The sequence below is a fragment of the Erpetoichthys calabaricus genome, chromosome 2 (genome assembly GCF_900747795.2).
Source record: "Erpetoichthys calabaricus chromosome 2, fErpCal1.3, whole genome shotgun sequence".
NCBI lineage: Eukaryota > Metazoa > Chordata > Cladistia > Polypteriformes > Polypteridae > Erpetoichthys > Erpetoichthys calabaricus.
In genome coordinates, this window is record NC_041395.2 from 38,191,953 (window position 1) to 38,207,920 (window position 15,968).

General features: G+C 40.9%; 1 protein-coding gene across 1 annotated transcript in view; it reads left to right on the plus strand.

The window, feature by feature from the left end:
* Window positions 1-15,968, plus strand: part of LOC114645771 (adenylate cyclase type 2-like) — a 161,033-nt gene that overhangs the window by 61,039 nt on the left and 84,026 nt on the right. Inside the window, exons 3-7 of the mRNA XM_028793603.2 lie at window positions 1,767-1,964; window positions 7,162-7,323; window positions 12,445-12,594; window positions 12,759-12,913; window positions 14,752-14,863. Of these exons, the coding sequence (XP_028649436.1) occupies window positions 1,767-1,964; window positions 7,162-7,323; window positions 12,445-12,594; window positions 12,759-12,913; window positions 14,752-14,863 (777 nt within the window). The remainder of the gene's footprint in view (window positions 1-1,766; window positions 1,965-7,161; window positions 7,324-12,444; window positions 12,595-12,758; window positions 12,914-14,751; window positions 14,864-15,968) is intronic.

Below are 15,968 nucleotides of genomic sequence, written 5' to 3' on the forward strand. Positions count from 1 at the left end.
TACGATTGTTATAGTTATTGTGTAGGTATTTGAGACTCACTTTTCTGTTCAGGTTCCCATTTCCTTTATGTAATCCGCGGATTCTCTGCTATTTTTTGTTCGTTTATTACGATTATAGTTATTTATTGATTCCTTTCTTTAGCTGACTGCCTGCTCATATAAGGCGCTCTGTTGTTTTTTTGTGAAGCAGCCTTTACACAGGTTCTCCGCTGTTTTATAAACGAACGTCATATAAGGTCACCCTTTTTCCTTGCTTCGCCAAGGAAGCAGCCTTTTTATTTAATCCACGGGTTCTCCGCTGTTTTATTGTTCGTTTATTACGATTGTTATAGTTCTCTTTGTATACCACGTTGTCAGTTCAGCACTCCGGTTGTAATATGACCAAGCCGTGCAAGCTTACTGTTGAGAATGCAACATATAGTTGTACAGGAGAAAAGCAATCTTGCCTCAAATCAATGGCAACCTTTTGTAGGTCTATGAACTTAATTTAAACTTTAGGTGTACACGGTGCTTTGTTTCCGAAGTACCTGCACTCATGAAAATGTCTATATGCGTCAGTCGCTTCATATTCTTTTCCTACATTATCAATTGTGTAATGTGTTTTTTGAACAGGTTTGATTCATTGAAGTGATCACTCGTGCTGCGTTCAGTCAGTTCACGTGAGCCGATCTCTTGTGTGATGTTGCGATGTCCACGGCTTTATTTAATGGTAGCTAAGACCCGGCACTTAAAAGTTTCTCGCTACAGCAATTTTAACTCCGTTACAAAGTGATCCAAAGTCTCGTTTATACCTCGTGTCTTCTCATTAAACTTGTATGTCGCGAATATGGTATTGCGAACGGCAGCGGGAGCGTTCCTATAAACATAATTTAAACTTACAGTTTACACCGTGCTTTGTTTCCGCAGTAGCTGCACTTATGAATATGCTTGTATGCGTCACTCGCTCGCTTCTTATTGTTTCGCTGCCTTCTCAATTGTGTAATGAATGTTTTCTTCAGCGCTCTTTGGGGCTCTTCCTTGTTTTCTACGTACTGCGTTCACAGTCAGTTCACGTGATTATGTGGGAGGCGTGATGATGCGATACGCAACTCCGCCTCCCACGGCCATCGAGCTGCAGTCTATTACAGTATATGGACAAAAAAGAGGTTCCAGTTATGCACCGTTATGCATAGAATTTCGAAATGAAACCTGCCTAACTTTTGTAAGTAAGCTGTAAAGAATGAGCCTGCCAAATTTCAGCCTTCCACCTACACGGGAAGTTGGACAATTAGTGATGAGTGAGTCAGTCAGTCAGTGAGTGAGTGAGTGAGTGAGTGAGTCAGTGAGGGCTTTGCCTTTTATTAGTATATATATATATATATATATATATATAATATATATATATATATATAGTTTTTATTATTATATGGACATTTTTATTTGTCTTTAGTTCCATTTTGATTATAATCCTCTTCTTGGGTACCAGTATGGTAACAATTACATTTCTGGGTCCTCAGTCTTGAAAGTTTAAGATCACTTTGTAGGAAAGGTACTGTATAAAATGAAAATTGGCATCTCTAAGTTTTGATTGCCTTAGCTTAGCCTAATAATAACTGAACCATTTCATTCTCATCCAGCATTGTTTTATTCACCTTTTCCCCAAGTCTTACTCTTCTTTACTTATAGCTCTGTGCTTGATGTTTTTGGGGTTTTTTTTGACCCAATTGTCATTGTGGTCCGATGACCCCCTCAAACTAGCTCTTATTCTTCCTCTGGGTTTTTTGCAGTCAGCCTCGGATCACCTGGTTTTCCTGATCACCGTCTTCATTGGACTCGGCATTTTCATTGTCCTTTTCATCCTTCTGTTTTCGGAAAATCTTTACCAGAAATGTGCGTTGCTCGTCTCTTTTTTGAATTGGTTCATCCTCACTGCTGCGGCCTTCGTCTTCATCTTTGGAGAAGCACCTGTCACCGCATGGGATCAGGTAAGGTGGGGCAAAGGGAAAATAAAAGGGAAAATAAGGATTTAGAAAAAACTTCTGACATTAATTGAGGTGTTTAGTCTGATGGCCAAAAAGCTCAATTTTGATATCATCAGACTGTAGAACCTTCCTCCAGTTGTCTTCAGAGTCTCTTCTGGCTGAGGTGTAATGTGTGTGTTTTTCCTACAGTGGCTTTTTCTTTGCCACTCTCACATAAAACTTCGATTTTTGAAGCACTCCAGTAGCAGTTGTTGTCTGCACAGCCTCTCTAGTCTCAGTCACTATAGCTTATGAATCTTTCAGAGTTCTCAGAGGTCTCTTTGTGGCCTCCTTCACTTGTCTCCTGCTTGTATGATCGCTTAGTTTTTGTGGATGGCCTGCTCTAGACAGATTTAAAGTTGTGCCATACTTGCTCCATTTTTTTATGGTTGATTTAGGTGGACTCCATGGGACATTCAGTGATGAGGATATTTCCTTGTCTTTATCCCCTGATGATTACTTTTCATTCAACTTTCAATGAGTTGCCTGGTTTGTTTGTTTTGTCTACTTTGTGTAGGTTAGGCCACCATACTGATTCAACACCAGCTGGACCTTCCAGATAAGGTGCCTTTACACTACAATAACGGAAACTCCAGACAGGTGCACTGAACTAATTCTGTGACTTCTAAAACCAATTGGCTGCAACAGAGATGTTTTATGGGTATCATATTTAAGGGGGTGAATACTTACTGTATATCATCAGTTATTTTGGATTTTATGATTATATTTCAAAGGTGACTCACTCACAACATTTTCTTAGACACTAAGGTATATGTTTTTGTGAACATGGAAGGACTGATGGAAAGTGGTACTCAGTCGTGTTTTGTCTTGGTAGAGTAATATAGTTCTCTATTTTCCCCTGCTGTATTATTAATATGTAGTCTCTGTGAGAACGCCTCAAATCTGACAAACTTACCACTGTTTATAAGGTATTGCACCATAAAACTTCTCCCCACCTTCCCTTCTACATCTATAATTTCAGGCAATTAGGCATAGTAAAACACGAGCAGGAGTTAAGTTACACATAAAATAATGTATTATTGATAATATTCATAAATAATAACAATATGCAAAGTACATTTGAATATTGGCAACCATACAACCTGATAAATGTTGATGTGTAGTTTCAGGCGGCACACAGACTTGTTAGTTACTTAAAAATGTCTCTAGTTAAGGCATCATTGGTGGTAAGCTTTCTTCAGAACAGGCCGCATTGCCTGTCTCAATATGGCTGCCGAGCTGTGTTTTTCATTGTGTTGTCCTTTTCAGTTCATGGTGTGAGATGGTCATTCACCAGTTTGGTAAGCGAGAGAGTGAGAGGGAGTGAGCAAATTTATAGATTCTCTGTCCAACCCCTAGAGCTGATAGGGAGTCATAGTACTTAAAGGCTTCTGATACAAGTCAGTTCCAAACAGCCATACTTCAGACCAATGGGGGAATAGAACACCTTCACACCTGCCATCTCCCAAAACCATATGTTAAGGTAAAGCTTGGCAGTCAGGCAGCCTGGCTTTCATATGAGGGTTGAGAGACTTCAGAGAAACACTTACCAAACTTGTATTAGGCATTTCCCTCCAACTCAGACGTAAAATTCACTTTCCTGACTTAGTTTTGCCGAAGTTACAAATAAAGACATACAAAATATTTATCAACTTGTATGCAAAATATCACATCACAACAAGTCGTAAATAGAGCCTCTTTAAGGAAAAAAAATATATGACGTGACTGCAATAATTTTGAAATGCAGGCACATATATGGAATCACATACACACACAATGGTTTTATGGCAGATGCATACACAAACAAAGAAAGACGACTGCTAACTAGTATTTGAATACATTGTTGGGTATGCAGTGTCTGTGAAGCACCGTGCTCTACTCTCACAGCTTGCTCCAGCCATAACGTGTCAACTTATGTGTTCTCCTTTCACCGTATATAATTGAATCTGGCTGTGTAGTTTGTACCCTAACATTTTTACTGCTATACAAGTTACTTGTCACACATTGTGCAGAACATAACTTTTTATGAAGTTATTCCCAAGTCAAGCAAACACGATAATTCTGCCATTATTTATAGATACAGTATTTGCTGATAAAAATAACAAACATGTACTAAACACTGTTCCCTATTTGGAGAAGGATCACACATGATTATCAAGGGAAAAGCAGTCTACAATGAGGAAATGTCACTGATGACAATATTTTCATATCACTAGTAAATAAGCTACTTGCCTAAAAGACAAGCTTGTTCCGTACCAAGCTGTTCACAGAATAAAACAGGAGCTGCCATCCCACCGTGAAACACAACACAAGAGATGGCCAAGGAATCAGACACCTAATAAAGTGCAGAAGCAGTGCCAGGTGAGAGGATGCACATGCAAATAAACAAAAGTAAATGAGTGCAGACTGCTGTTGTGAATAGTTTTATATTCAGTCCATCATGCCGCTGACCGTTTACCTATATATTCTGTAAAATATGTAAGTATAGCTGTAATTTTTATACACTAAATAGACAGAATACCCAATAGACACAGAAAAGAGTCTGTCTTTCCCAGTGCCCAACAGCAAATGCTTCCACCTTTTATTCTTTGTTACTTCACGTCTCCCAGTTGACACACAGAATAAAACACAAAAGTAGCACAAAAAATGGGGACCTTCCGTTTATGTTATAGCATAACTACATTAAATGTTTCTTGTTTTTCTTTCATTTATTATTTTATGTTTCCAGGTGATTGCAAAGTATCGTATTGCTTTTAAAAATGTAATACTAAACTGTATTTGGAATGGCGCTTGTGTCACAGCATCCCTGTGGGTCTACCTCTCTTGTGGTAGAACAAAGCAGTGCAAGGTGGAATGCACACGCAATGAAACACAAGAAACTATGCAAAGTGTCACCATAAAGATGGCAAGAATCTGTGATGACTGCTGATGTGGACTGTATTTTAATAAGCCTACATGCCACTTGTCGTTAATAAATTGTTACATATCCACAGAAATGTGTTAGTATGACTATATATTTTCAAGCTCTTTCTACTTGACTTGCTACTTTATGTGTCCTGCTGATTGAAATCTATTGCTGTGCTTTTCACGAATTAATACTAATAAATACTGAAGCGGTTTTCTACCCAGCAGTTGCATAACCCTGGAGAGTTTTTTTTCTAAACTGAAAAAAAGTTTCATTTTATAGTGAACAGTATTATACTATATACAGTATGCAAACAATAAATTATTTGTTTTTATTTTCATTTTCAAAAATCTGTATTAGGCTCTCCGTGGTTTTTGAGGGTAAGACCTTACGAATGCACTATCAGGATGCTGAGCTGACAAGCCTTTAGTGAGAACAAAGGATTCAGATGCCGCTTTGAGCATAAGAACATAGGAGACCATTCCACTTGGTGTAGTCTGGGCTGTGTAGTGCTAAAAAGTGTGACAGTTATAGGGCGGAAACTGCTAATTTAACCAAGTGTTACATAAAAGTGTGTCATTGGATAATAAACCAGTAGTGTTGTTGTGTATGTTTAGATGTTTCATTGTTGTTTTTTGTTATTTCTGAGCTGTTATGTGTTTTTTTATTTATTATTTGTTACGTTTATAACTGTCTACTGTCACTTCACATGTAGTTCTGTTCCATGTGCGTTGTAGGTGGAGTCCCAACAGGCAGGACCACTACATCACTACTCCTGCAACCCAGGGTGTTTAAACTGAGTGCAACAGCCTAGGAATGGGAACCATTGTCATTTACTGCTGTTGTTTTAGAAGTATTGCTATTTATGGTTTGATTTTCTGGTTATTGTCGATGTCTGGTTTTCGTGTGTAGCGGATTCTGATTATTGGACTCTATTTTGGCACTTTTGCCTCTGCTTTAGGATTGTCTTTTTAGAAGCTCCTTTGTGCCTATATTACTCTCATGAGCTGTTCTTTGTATCTTTTAAATTTTTGTTAACAAATGTTATTTTTATAAAGATTCTTTGCTTGCCCTATTAATACAAGCCAAAGGTTGATGGTTACCCTTCTCCTTGTAGGGTTTTTCTTATGGATTTTGAATTTTTTTAGAGATGTTTTACCAACTCCTCATTTTTGGGCCTGCACCAGCCGAAGCCAGAAAGTTGCCTTGGGGGGCCTGGCTGAAGTCGAGGTTACCTGAGATGAGTACACCAGATAGTTTTCTAGAGTGTTTCCTAGCTTATTTTGGATCCCTCACACCTGTTTTGCTCTGGTGAAAAGTTGTTATATATAAGCCACCTCTGGCTGGGGTTCAAAGCCCTTTTTATGTCTTTTTTGTTCAATTTTGAGTCGTTGAGGAATGTTAATGTTACTTGAGGTTATAGTCTGCTTTGGTTCTGTGCCTGTGCTATGTTTCGAGTATTTTTGTGGGGTTCCCCAAGAGAGGGCTCAACTGTCAATCACCACCAGGAACTGCCCTCTAAGTCTGGAGGGTCTTCCACAGTTCCTGATGGTTCATTTTGGATGCACTAGGGAGTGGTGAGTTTACTTCTGTTTTTGGCTCTGCTTATGCTAGTTATGATTTTCTTCATTGTCAACCTTCTGCTCTGTTTTTTGACCTTTCTTTGGATTATGTGTTGGGACTTGGTTTGTATTGCTGCCAGCTCCCATTTGCATCTTGTGCTGTTCAGAGCTTCATAATATGACAGAACATTTTTTTGTCAAAATAAACTTTTAATTTCATTAAGGTGTTCCGTTTGCTCAACTACTAGCCAGTGTTTAATGGTAAATCCCCACAGTGAGGATTTTTAGAAGTTTTTTTTGGGGACTTAGGTGCTCTGAAACTCCTAGTTATAACACAAGTGGCATCTTAAGTGATTGCACATAAAACAAATCATCAGACAAAAGCATTGACTCCTCCAGGGCTCTGTTTACTGCAGAAGACCTGACACTCACACTGGCTTTCTAATCGGGCAACACGTTACTTGGAAACTGCACTTAGTTAGTGCTGTAAAGCTGATGGCCATGACATGTCATGAGCAACAAAGCCGTGAAGGTGAGGAGCAGCTTATGGAAGTGGCTTCATATCTATGAAATGTAAAATATGTCCATGCCAAAATCAGAAAAAAATGGATCACTCTATACAGAGCAAGTCAGAAATGTAAACATTTTTAGAGACTTTTTTTTAACATGTCTCCTCTTTTCATTTTGTTGTCAGGTGGCATTCATCATCTTTATCGTCCTCTTAGTTTACACACTGCTGCCTCTCAGTTTGAAGGCAACTCTCATCCTTGGAATTGGCACCTCATTGGCACACGTTATTGTGATGAGTATCTATGTGCCAATACAAAGCAAGACACTGCCATTCCCACAACTACAGGTGAGTCTTTCTGGATGTCCAAGTGAAGTATTTTCATAAAGTGCATGAGCGTGATTTCTTCTGTCTCTGCTGTGTATCTCCTGCAGGTTCCTTTGGTGTTTGTGTTTTTATTTACGTGAGCATTTGTCTTTTATAGCTTTGTCTTGGTCACTCAATGTTAAGCGTTGTGTCAGGATGACCGTGAGTTGACTGGCTCAGATCATTAGGGATTTCTGGAGTTTCTGGCTTCCTCATGAAATTTAGCACGTCAGTTTTGGCCTTGCCCTGTATATTCACGTGAGAGAAAAGGTTCCCATTTAATGCATTAATATTTGTTTTACAAAATCTTTTTTAATTATCATGTTTGTTATTTGTCTTGCTTATACTTATTATTGTCATTTTCATTACATGATCTGCTCCACAGCTCCATTTTTACTTGCAGTTTCATGTGACCAACACATTTTGTGTGCCACCATATCATTTACACCAATGTTACTGGTGCTAGCCAAGATGGCAGTGCACCCAGATAGGACTTCCCAAAATGGCTTGCTTGTTTTATATTAAAAAAAAAAAACAATATTAGGGAATGGTAGGTTTCGACTATCTATTTTTGCATTGCATCTTGGCTTGAATAAAAACCCAGCCACTGGGATCTCACAAGCCGGTGTGGTCTTAGTGCCAATCCCAAACCCAGGTAAATTGGGAAGGCTTGCATCAGGAAGGGCAACCAGCATAAAACCTGTACCAAATCAAACATGCGGATTAGAAACAGAATGTCCATACCAGATCGATCGAGGCCTGGGTCACCAACGACCACCACAGATGCTGCTGTCCAGCAGGGTATCAGCGGAAACTATGCTAGACGAAGAAGGCAAAGAAGAACAAGAGGGGGAAGTGGGTTCAAAAACAATGGGAGAGGAAGAAGAGAAATAGTGCTGAGCTCAGAGTCAGAACTTTAAATGTTGTCACTATTACTGGTAAAGGGAGAGAGCTGGCTGAAATGACAGAGCAGAGAAAGGTAGATGTACTGTGTGTACAGGAGACCAAGGGGAACAAGAGTAAGGCCAGAAGCACTGGAGGTGAGTGTAAACCATGGTGTAGATGGGAAGAGAAAACAGCATAGGTGTAATTGTGAGGGAAGAGTATGTTAGGAGTGTTTTGGATGTGAAGACAATGTCTGAGTGATGAGCATAAAGTTGGAAATCGAAGGGGTAATGTTATCAGTGCATATGCTCCGCAAGTGGGATTTGAGATGGAGGAGAAAGAAGATTTCTAGACTGAGTTCGACAAAATGATGAAGAGTATACCCAAAGAAGAAAGAGTGGTGGTTGGAGAGGACCTTAATGGGCATGTTGGCAAATGGAACAGTGGTGATGAGGAAGTCATGGGCAGGTATGGAGAAAAATGTTGAAGGGCAGAAAGTGGTGAACTTTGCTAAAGGATGGAAATGGCGGTGGAGAATACATATTTTAACAAGAAGGAGGGATACAGGGTGACATCTAAGAGTGGAGGAAGGTACAAACAGGTGAACTATGTCCTGTGTAGGAGATGGAATGTGAAAGAAATTAGTGATTATAAGGAGGTGGCAGGGGATAATGTAGCTAGATGCCATCGATTGGTAGCATGCCGGGTGAATTTTGAGGTGAAAAAGAGGAAGAGAGTGAGAATGGAACCAAGGATAAGGTGGTAGAATCTGAAAGAAGAAGACTATTGTGTGAAATTCAGAGAGGAAAGGAGACAGGCACTGTGTGGCAATGACGACATGATAGATGATTGGAGTACCACAGCTGAAGTGGTAAGGGAGAGAGCTAGAAAGGTGCTTGGTGTGACATCTGGACAGAGGAAGGAAGACAAAGAGACTTGGTGGTGGAATAAGGAAGTACAAGAAAGGATAAAGAGGAAGAGGTCAGTGAAAAAGAATTGGGATAACCAGAGAGATAACAAAAACAGACAAGAAAAGAGATGCGGCAAAAGCTGAAGAGAGAGGTGGCAAAGGCAACACCACATACAATCCACCCAAGTCCTGATGTTATAATAACAATAATGCATTACATTTATATAGCGCTTTTCCCAGTATTTAATGTCTTATCCACACTGGGAGGAACCGGGAAACAAACCCACAATCTTCCACAGTCTCCTTACTGCACCACCTGTGAGGCCCCTAATCACTGGCAAATCATCATTGGAGGTAGAAACAGCAGAAATAGTCACTGCACGGGTAAATCAATACACATTTTAGCTTTACCTCCAAATTGAAGGGCCCTTCACAATACTGGCACCCAGATGACGTGCACCACACACACCGATGGTGTTGTTATTCAGCACATTTTTTACTCTTTTCTCTGGGTCGGAACTGCTTGTTTTTATACATTTTTTTGGTGAGGGTTTTAACTCTTTAAGGGCTAATTATTTTTTTTCTTTTGTCCCAGGGCTAAATATTTTTCCGAAAAACTCAATGGTTTCACGCATAAATCAACATCAAATACTTATTTATGACAAATGTCACTCTGTTTTCTGTTCCAGGAGCCCCTACAATATGCATATTCACAAAAATTATTACATACGTGTTTGTCCCATCACTCAAAAGCTGAAAGGTACTTTCTGGTAAAATAAAAACAGCTTGAAGTAGTCGAGTGGCTGCTAATCTGTAGTGTCTACCAGCAGGCTGCGTCGTTTGGTGAAGTCCAGTTGCCAGTTTGTCTCCCACAGATCAATGTCTGTGTAGTCCTCCCCGGGCGAACGTTTTTGTTGGCGCATCAGCTGCACAAGTGTGTCCAGCACTACGATCAGCTGATGTAGGCACCTGACTTTTGTTTTTGATCTCCACATCACTTGCATCAAAATCGGAGTTCGATAAGTCAGAGTCTGATTCAGCAATAATACGCAAAAAATAAATAAAGAAATAAATAATATGCACAGAGTATTTTTTGCTTTGCACATTTGCTTCGCTCTCTCACCCGATATTGATGCCATTCTAGACGTTGCATATTCTATGCTACTCATGCACAGGCAGGGTTTCAACATCAAGTCAGTGAGTCTAACAGTCCTCCGAGCAAAGAAGGTCTGCATATAATGCAACGGTGAGCTTTATCAACATTGTAACAATAGCGTTATATAGCGCCCGACCCAGCACAGGCTGACACCAGAGGCAACACCAAAACAACACCAAAGTTTACTTTTCTTCTATGTGGGCGCATGTCTTCCCCGTGACCCACAGGCAATACACAGTCCCAATTAAAGCACCAAAGTCAATCACCTTAACACACACACGCCTTTCTGGCACCACCACTCCTCCCTTGAAGCTTTGTCCTCTCCTCCCAACTCTGGCCCCTGAGTGGTGATGGCTGGCCCCTTTTATAGCCCACCCGGAAGTGTTCCAGCTGTTTGACCACCTGGTTCCAATTGCACTTCCAGGTGGGGCTGAAGATTTGTCTAGCTGGGCTGTGGAATCCATGCAGCACACCCTGGCGGCCACACCAGCTCCCAACCGGGCTGTGGAGGACTCCATCTCCCATGGAGCCCTGCAGGAGGTTGAGGCACCACCGGGGGAGGTATTGAGCTGCCCATGGTTGCTCCCTCGAAACATATGCAGTAGGTGCGTCCCGGTCCCCCACCATAACATGTACAGCTTTCTTTCGCCCTCTGCCACTGATATCCATCCTCAGCCCCTTGTGTTGACAAAAGTCGACATCTGCCCTTAAAGAGTTAAGATTCAGGGAGTTTGTATCTGAGGATTTAAGGTTGCTTCAGAGAAACCTAAAATTACTTTATGTATTTTTGTGACGTCATTTTTGTTTTCTGTGGGCACTGCAGTTTCAGATGGGATTTATGTCCGCTTCTATCCCCATTGCTACCATGTGAGAATCACCACGAGTCATGCCACATGATGTCACCATAGCCAAGTTATAAAGGTCAGCGTCACACAATTCCTGGTTGTCCAACATTGGATTCAGAACAACAAACATAGGAATTCTAGCGTGTCTGTTTGTTTGCAACAGATAGATAGATAGATAGATAGATAGATAGATAGATAGATAGATAGATAGATAGATAGATAGATAGATAGATAGATAGATAGATAGATAGATAGATAGATAGATAGATAGATATTCTTGGCTTAAGTTACTGATAGGAGTTCTCCTAGTTCTGATCCTAGCTAATGTTTTTTGACTACGTCTTTGTCTTCCATTCTCCCCCTGGATTCTCATGCTTGTTGGGCATAACAGGAGGCAGAGAACGGGTGTCCTCAGATAATGAGGAAGACTAATATCAGTACAACACTATGGCCTTGTCAGTGTCTTATATGGTTGATTGGTGATGATATCAATCACAGCGATAACCAGTTTAGCAAGCAGTACTACAACATGGCCGCTGACAGATGAAAAAAACAGTAAAACGTTGATTCAAATAACAAAAAGGATTCTCAGAATTTCGTTGGAATGACATCACTCTCTTAATGCAAAAAATTTGCAGTCCTGAGGTCACCCAACTGGACCCCATCCACCCCTTAGCTGCACCTGGAAATTCCATCCATAACAATTATGAACAGATTCAGTGACAAAGGGCAGCACTGGCAGAGCTGCACATCTCCCAGCAAAAAGTCTGACTCTTGCTCAGGTTCTACAGGGACAGAATACCCCATAATAGCAGGCCTGATATCCCATATTCCTGAAGGTTGTATACCTTATCTGAGTCCATAAAACACATGTAGACTGTTTGGGCTTACTGCCATAAACCCTCCAGAATTCTCATGAAGGTAAAGAGCTGGTCTGATGCTTTCGCAACTGGGACAAAATCCCCATTACTCTCTCAGAATCTGACGTTCGACAGACGGACCCAGGGAGGCTGAGTAGTGCAATCCCCTAAAGTTGGAGCCCACCCTCCAGTACACACTTCCAGGTGTTTTTTTCAATATGGCTCATGCTGCTTCATGCAGTTGGGGGTCTCAGAGCTCTGGCGCGTCACTTCAAACACTCATCTCTCCTCTTGTTCAGGTCAGACATGACCATGCAAAAAAGTAAGTAGGGCTATTTGTCGAGACAATGATGATAGTTGTAATTATTGCCGTCGTTTGTTCGAATTTTCATTCAATACATACAGAACCTGTCCCCACTTTGACATTTCTTCTTTTTTGTCACGCAGCTGGTGCCAAATGCCTTCCTTTTCATCTGCATCAATCTGGTGGGGGTATATCACAAAGTGCTAACAGACCAGGCCTTGAAGCAGATCTACAGCGACACATTCAGCTTTAACAAGTCGAGAGCCAAGCTTGTCAATGAGAAAAGGCATCAGGTGAGGCTCCTCATCCTCCATGCTGGTTATTCATATTTTTCTCAAAATAGCTGAAGAGTCATTGTGACAATGAAACTCTGGTTTTCTCGTTTCAATTGAGTGGTTTTAGTCACCATCCTCACTGTGTCACCACTTCCATTTCATTTTCGTTTCATGGATCCCAGGAGCACCTACTGTTGTCAGTCCTACCCGTTCACATTGCCTTTGAGATGAAAGCTGAAATCATCGAGCGGCTCAAGGACAAGCAGGAAAGGCAGCCACACCCTGAGAATGCAAATAATTTCCACAACCTTTATGTCAAGCAGCACAAGAACGTCAGGTGAGCATCCCCTCCTGCAGTCAACTGTCAAGTGTATGCTTTGGCTTGACAGGGTCATGGTGGGCCAGAGTCTGTACCAACAGCATTAGACACATGGTAGGAAGCACCTGGAACAGCGTGCCAGTCCACCACAGGGGGGGTTTGTTCTGTCATTTTTAAACTAACTGTGTCTTAATATTAAATGTCGTCTCCATATCTGTGTATTTTCTGGGTAGATTGGTGTTCCTCACACATCCTGGAGATGGACAAGGTGGGCTATTTGACTGCTCTAAATTGGCGTCTAGTGAGTGTAGATGTGCAGTGTGTCTGTGCATTGAGATGGCCTTTCCAGGCTTGATAATGGTCTTGTACCTGACAACAAGCCAAGATAAGCTCTGACTCCTTAATAAATGGATGTAGGGCTGGACAATGCCTAATTTAATAACATCTGTTCTATGAGAATCTTTCATTCCTTTCTCTGTTGTTCAAGAATGCCAATTTAGTTTTAGTGCTACTGCACAATGGCCGTGAGCTCAGAAATCCCTGAAAAGAACTGCATGGGATGACAGTTGATTTACAAATGGTAATCAGGAGACACAAAGAGGGCTGAGGTAAACAAGCTGAAGTTGCAACTGTGAGCCAAAGAATCTAATAGACAGGGCCTGGCATGTGAAGCAATAGCCATTGACAAGAAAAGGAGTGAGAGGATCAGAAACCTAAAGTTCATGTAACTGGAGCCAAGACATAAGATGTAAGACGTAAGACAAGACATAATAAGAGTGTGATGAATGCTCAGAATTCTAAAGCATGTAAGTCCAAAAGTGCCACCTGGGTGTGGGGAAACACCATAAAAAACCCCTGCAGGACACAAAGAGGGTTTTGAAAAATTTTTCTAAAAATCAAAGATTTATTTTTAACAAAAATAAAAGCAAGCTTGTGGAGCACCAAAGCATTGAGTTTTGAATAACAATTATTGGTACAATTAACGGTACAATAATGCAGCAATACCGAACAATAAATACTAAACTACAGAGTAAAAAAGTGCTGTGCAACACCTAATAACATATCGCCTGATCTAGTAACGAAGTAGAATATGGCAGTCGAGTAAAGTGTTACGTAAAGAGCCATAGTCACTGTAACAGCTAAGAGATAAGCAATAAAGTGACAGTTCAGAGATTCAGTAATAATAATAAAGAGAAGGGCAGCACGGTGGTGCATTGCTGCCTCGCAGTATGGAGACCAGGGCTTGCGTCCTGAGTAACTCCCTGTGTGGAGTTTGCATGATCTCCTCTTGTCAGGGTGGGATTCCTCCAACTTCCTACCAGAGTCCAAAGACATGCTGGTGGCCCAAATGTGTGTTTGCTGTGTGTCTGTGTGTGTGTGTGTTCACCCTGCAATGGAATGGCAGCCTGTCTCCAGGGTTCTTGTCATTGCCGTTTGGTTCACTCAGTCAATCGTACCCCCTTCCTTGATTTAACCCCAAGTCCCAGTCCCATTATCATGAATTGATTAAGATCATCTCAGAGGCACTTTAGCCTCCTTGGCATCATTCTGGGTTGACCTTTGACACAACTTCCTTTTCTCACTAAGGATTCCACATTTTATCCTTCTCCTTATTCCATTTTTATCACATCTAATCATTTTTGTTTTTTTGATACTCCATTTAGAGTTTTTATTTTAAAGTAGCATAATGTACTTAGCTCAGTCATTGTAATGTAGCCCAGTGGCTTAGGCTCATGAGGATTTCTATTTGAATTGATGAGTTTCCTAATTTTTGTTAACTTTAACTGTTACATTTCTTATCATCATTAATTAACACATTTTTTGATAATTATTAATTATTTCTGCACTCTTCACAGCATACTGTATGCAGACATTGTTGGTTTCACACAGTTGGCAAGTATGTGCTCACCTGAGGAGCTGGTCCATATGCTGAATGAGCTCTTTGGAAAATTTGACCAAATTGCCAAGGTAAGTAATAATTCTTTTAATAATAATAACAATAATAATAATTCTTTGCATTTATATAGCGCTTTTCTCTCTACTCAAAGCGTTCAGCAATTGTAGGTTAGGTTAAGGGCTTGCTCAAGGGCCCAACAGAGCAGAGTCCCTATTGGCATTTATGGGATTTGAACCAGCAACCTTCCGATTGCCAAATCCCTAGCCTCAGAGTAGCTTGTATAGATCAGTGTTATAAAATTGGCCAAGGTTTGGGTTTGAAAGAATTAGAGGCATAGATAGTGGACATGGAAACAGAAGGTTGCCAGTCTACCTCAATCTCCCAGTCCCTCTGTGACCCTGAACATGTCACTAATGGTGTACTCACACTAGGCATGTTTGCTCTGTACCGTGCCCAAGCATGATTGCACCCCTCTCCCTACTCCTCACACTGCACTTAATGTTCTGGGCCCGGGCACTCTTTCGTCATGACCATGCAACTTTGTAAATCCAAAACAAGATCCGAACACGCAGTGACAGCATGCTTTTCAAACTGATTTTACTTATTTTGTTGTTGTTCTGGAGTTGTGTGGGCCAGGATAACGCTGTACCCTCTTACAGATTTATTGAGTGTGCAGCACAGTGTTTTGCTGTTAATCGTGCTGTTTTACTGTGACAAATGATGTTAAGGGATGAATTTGCAGCTTTGCTTGACAACTGCAATTCACATTCATGGATAAGGTGAGAATAAAAACTTGTTTTTAACTCAAACGATACTGAATGAAATGAGAATTGAACTTGTCGCATAATTGACATCATGTCTGTTATCTGGGCTCAGGCATGTTTAGTGATCACATTGTTCCCGAATGCTATTGAACCGCGCTTGGGCCCACTTCTAAGCAGGCCTTCCAAGCAGGCCAGGGCTAGGAATGGTTGGCCCAGCACAAAGCAATCACACTAGTCCTGGGGTCCTCAATCACAGTCCTGGAGGGCCGCAGTGGCTGCAGGTTTTTATTCCAACTCATTTCCTAATTAGAAAGCAGTCCATGCTGATGATGAAACTTGGTATTGGACTGTTTGGCCTGTTAATGCTTGCATTCATCCAAGAGCAATTTTAATTGCACTGTCGAGTTTTCTT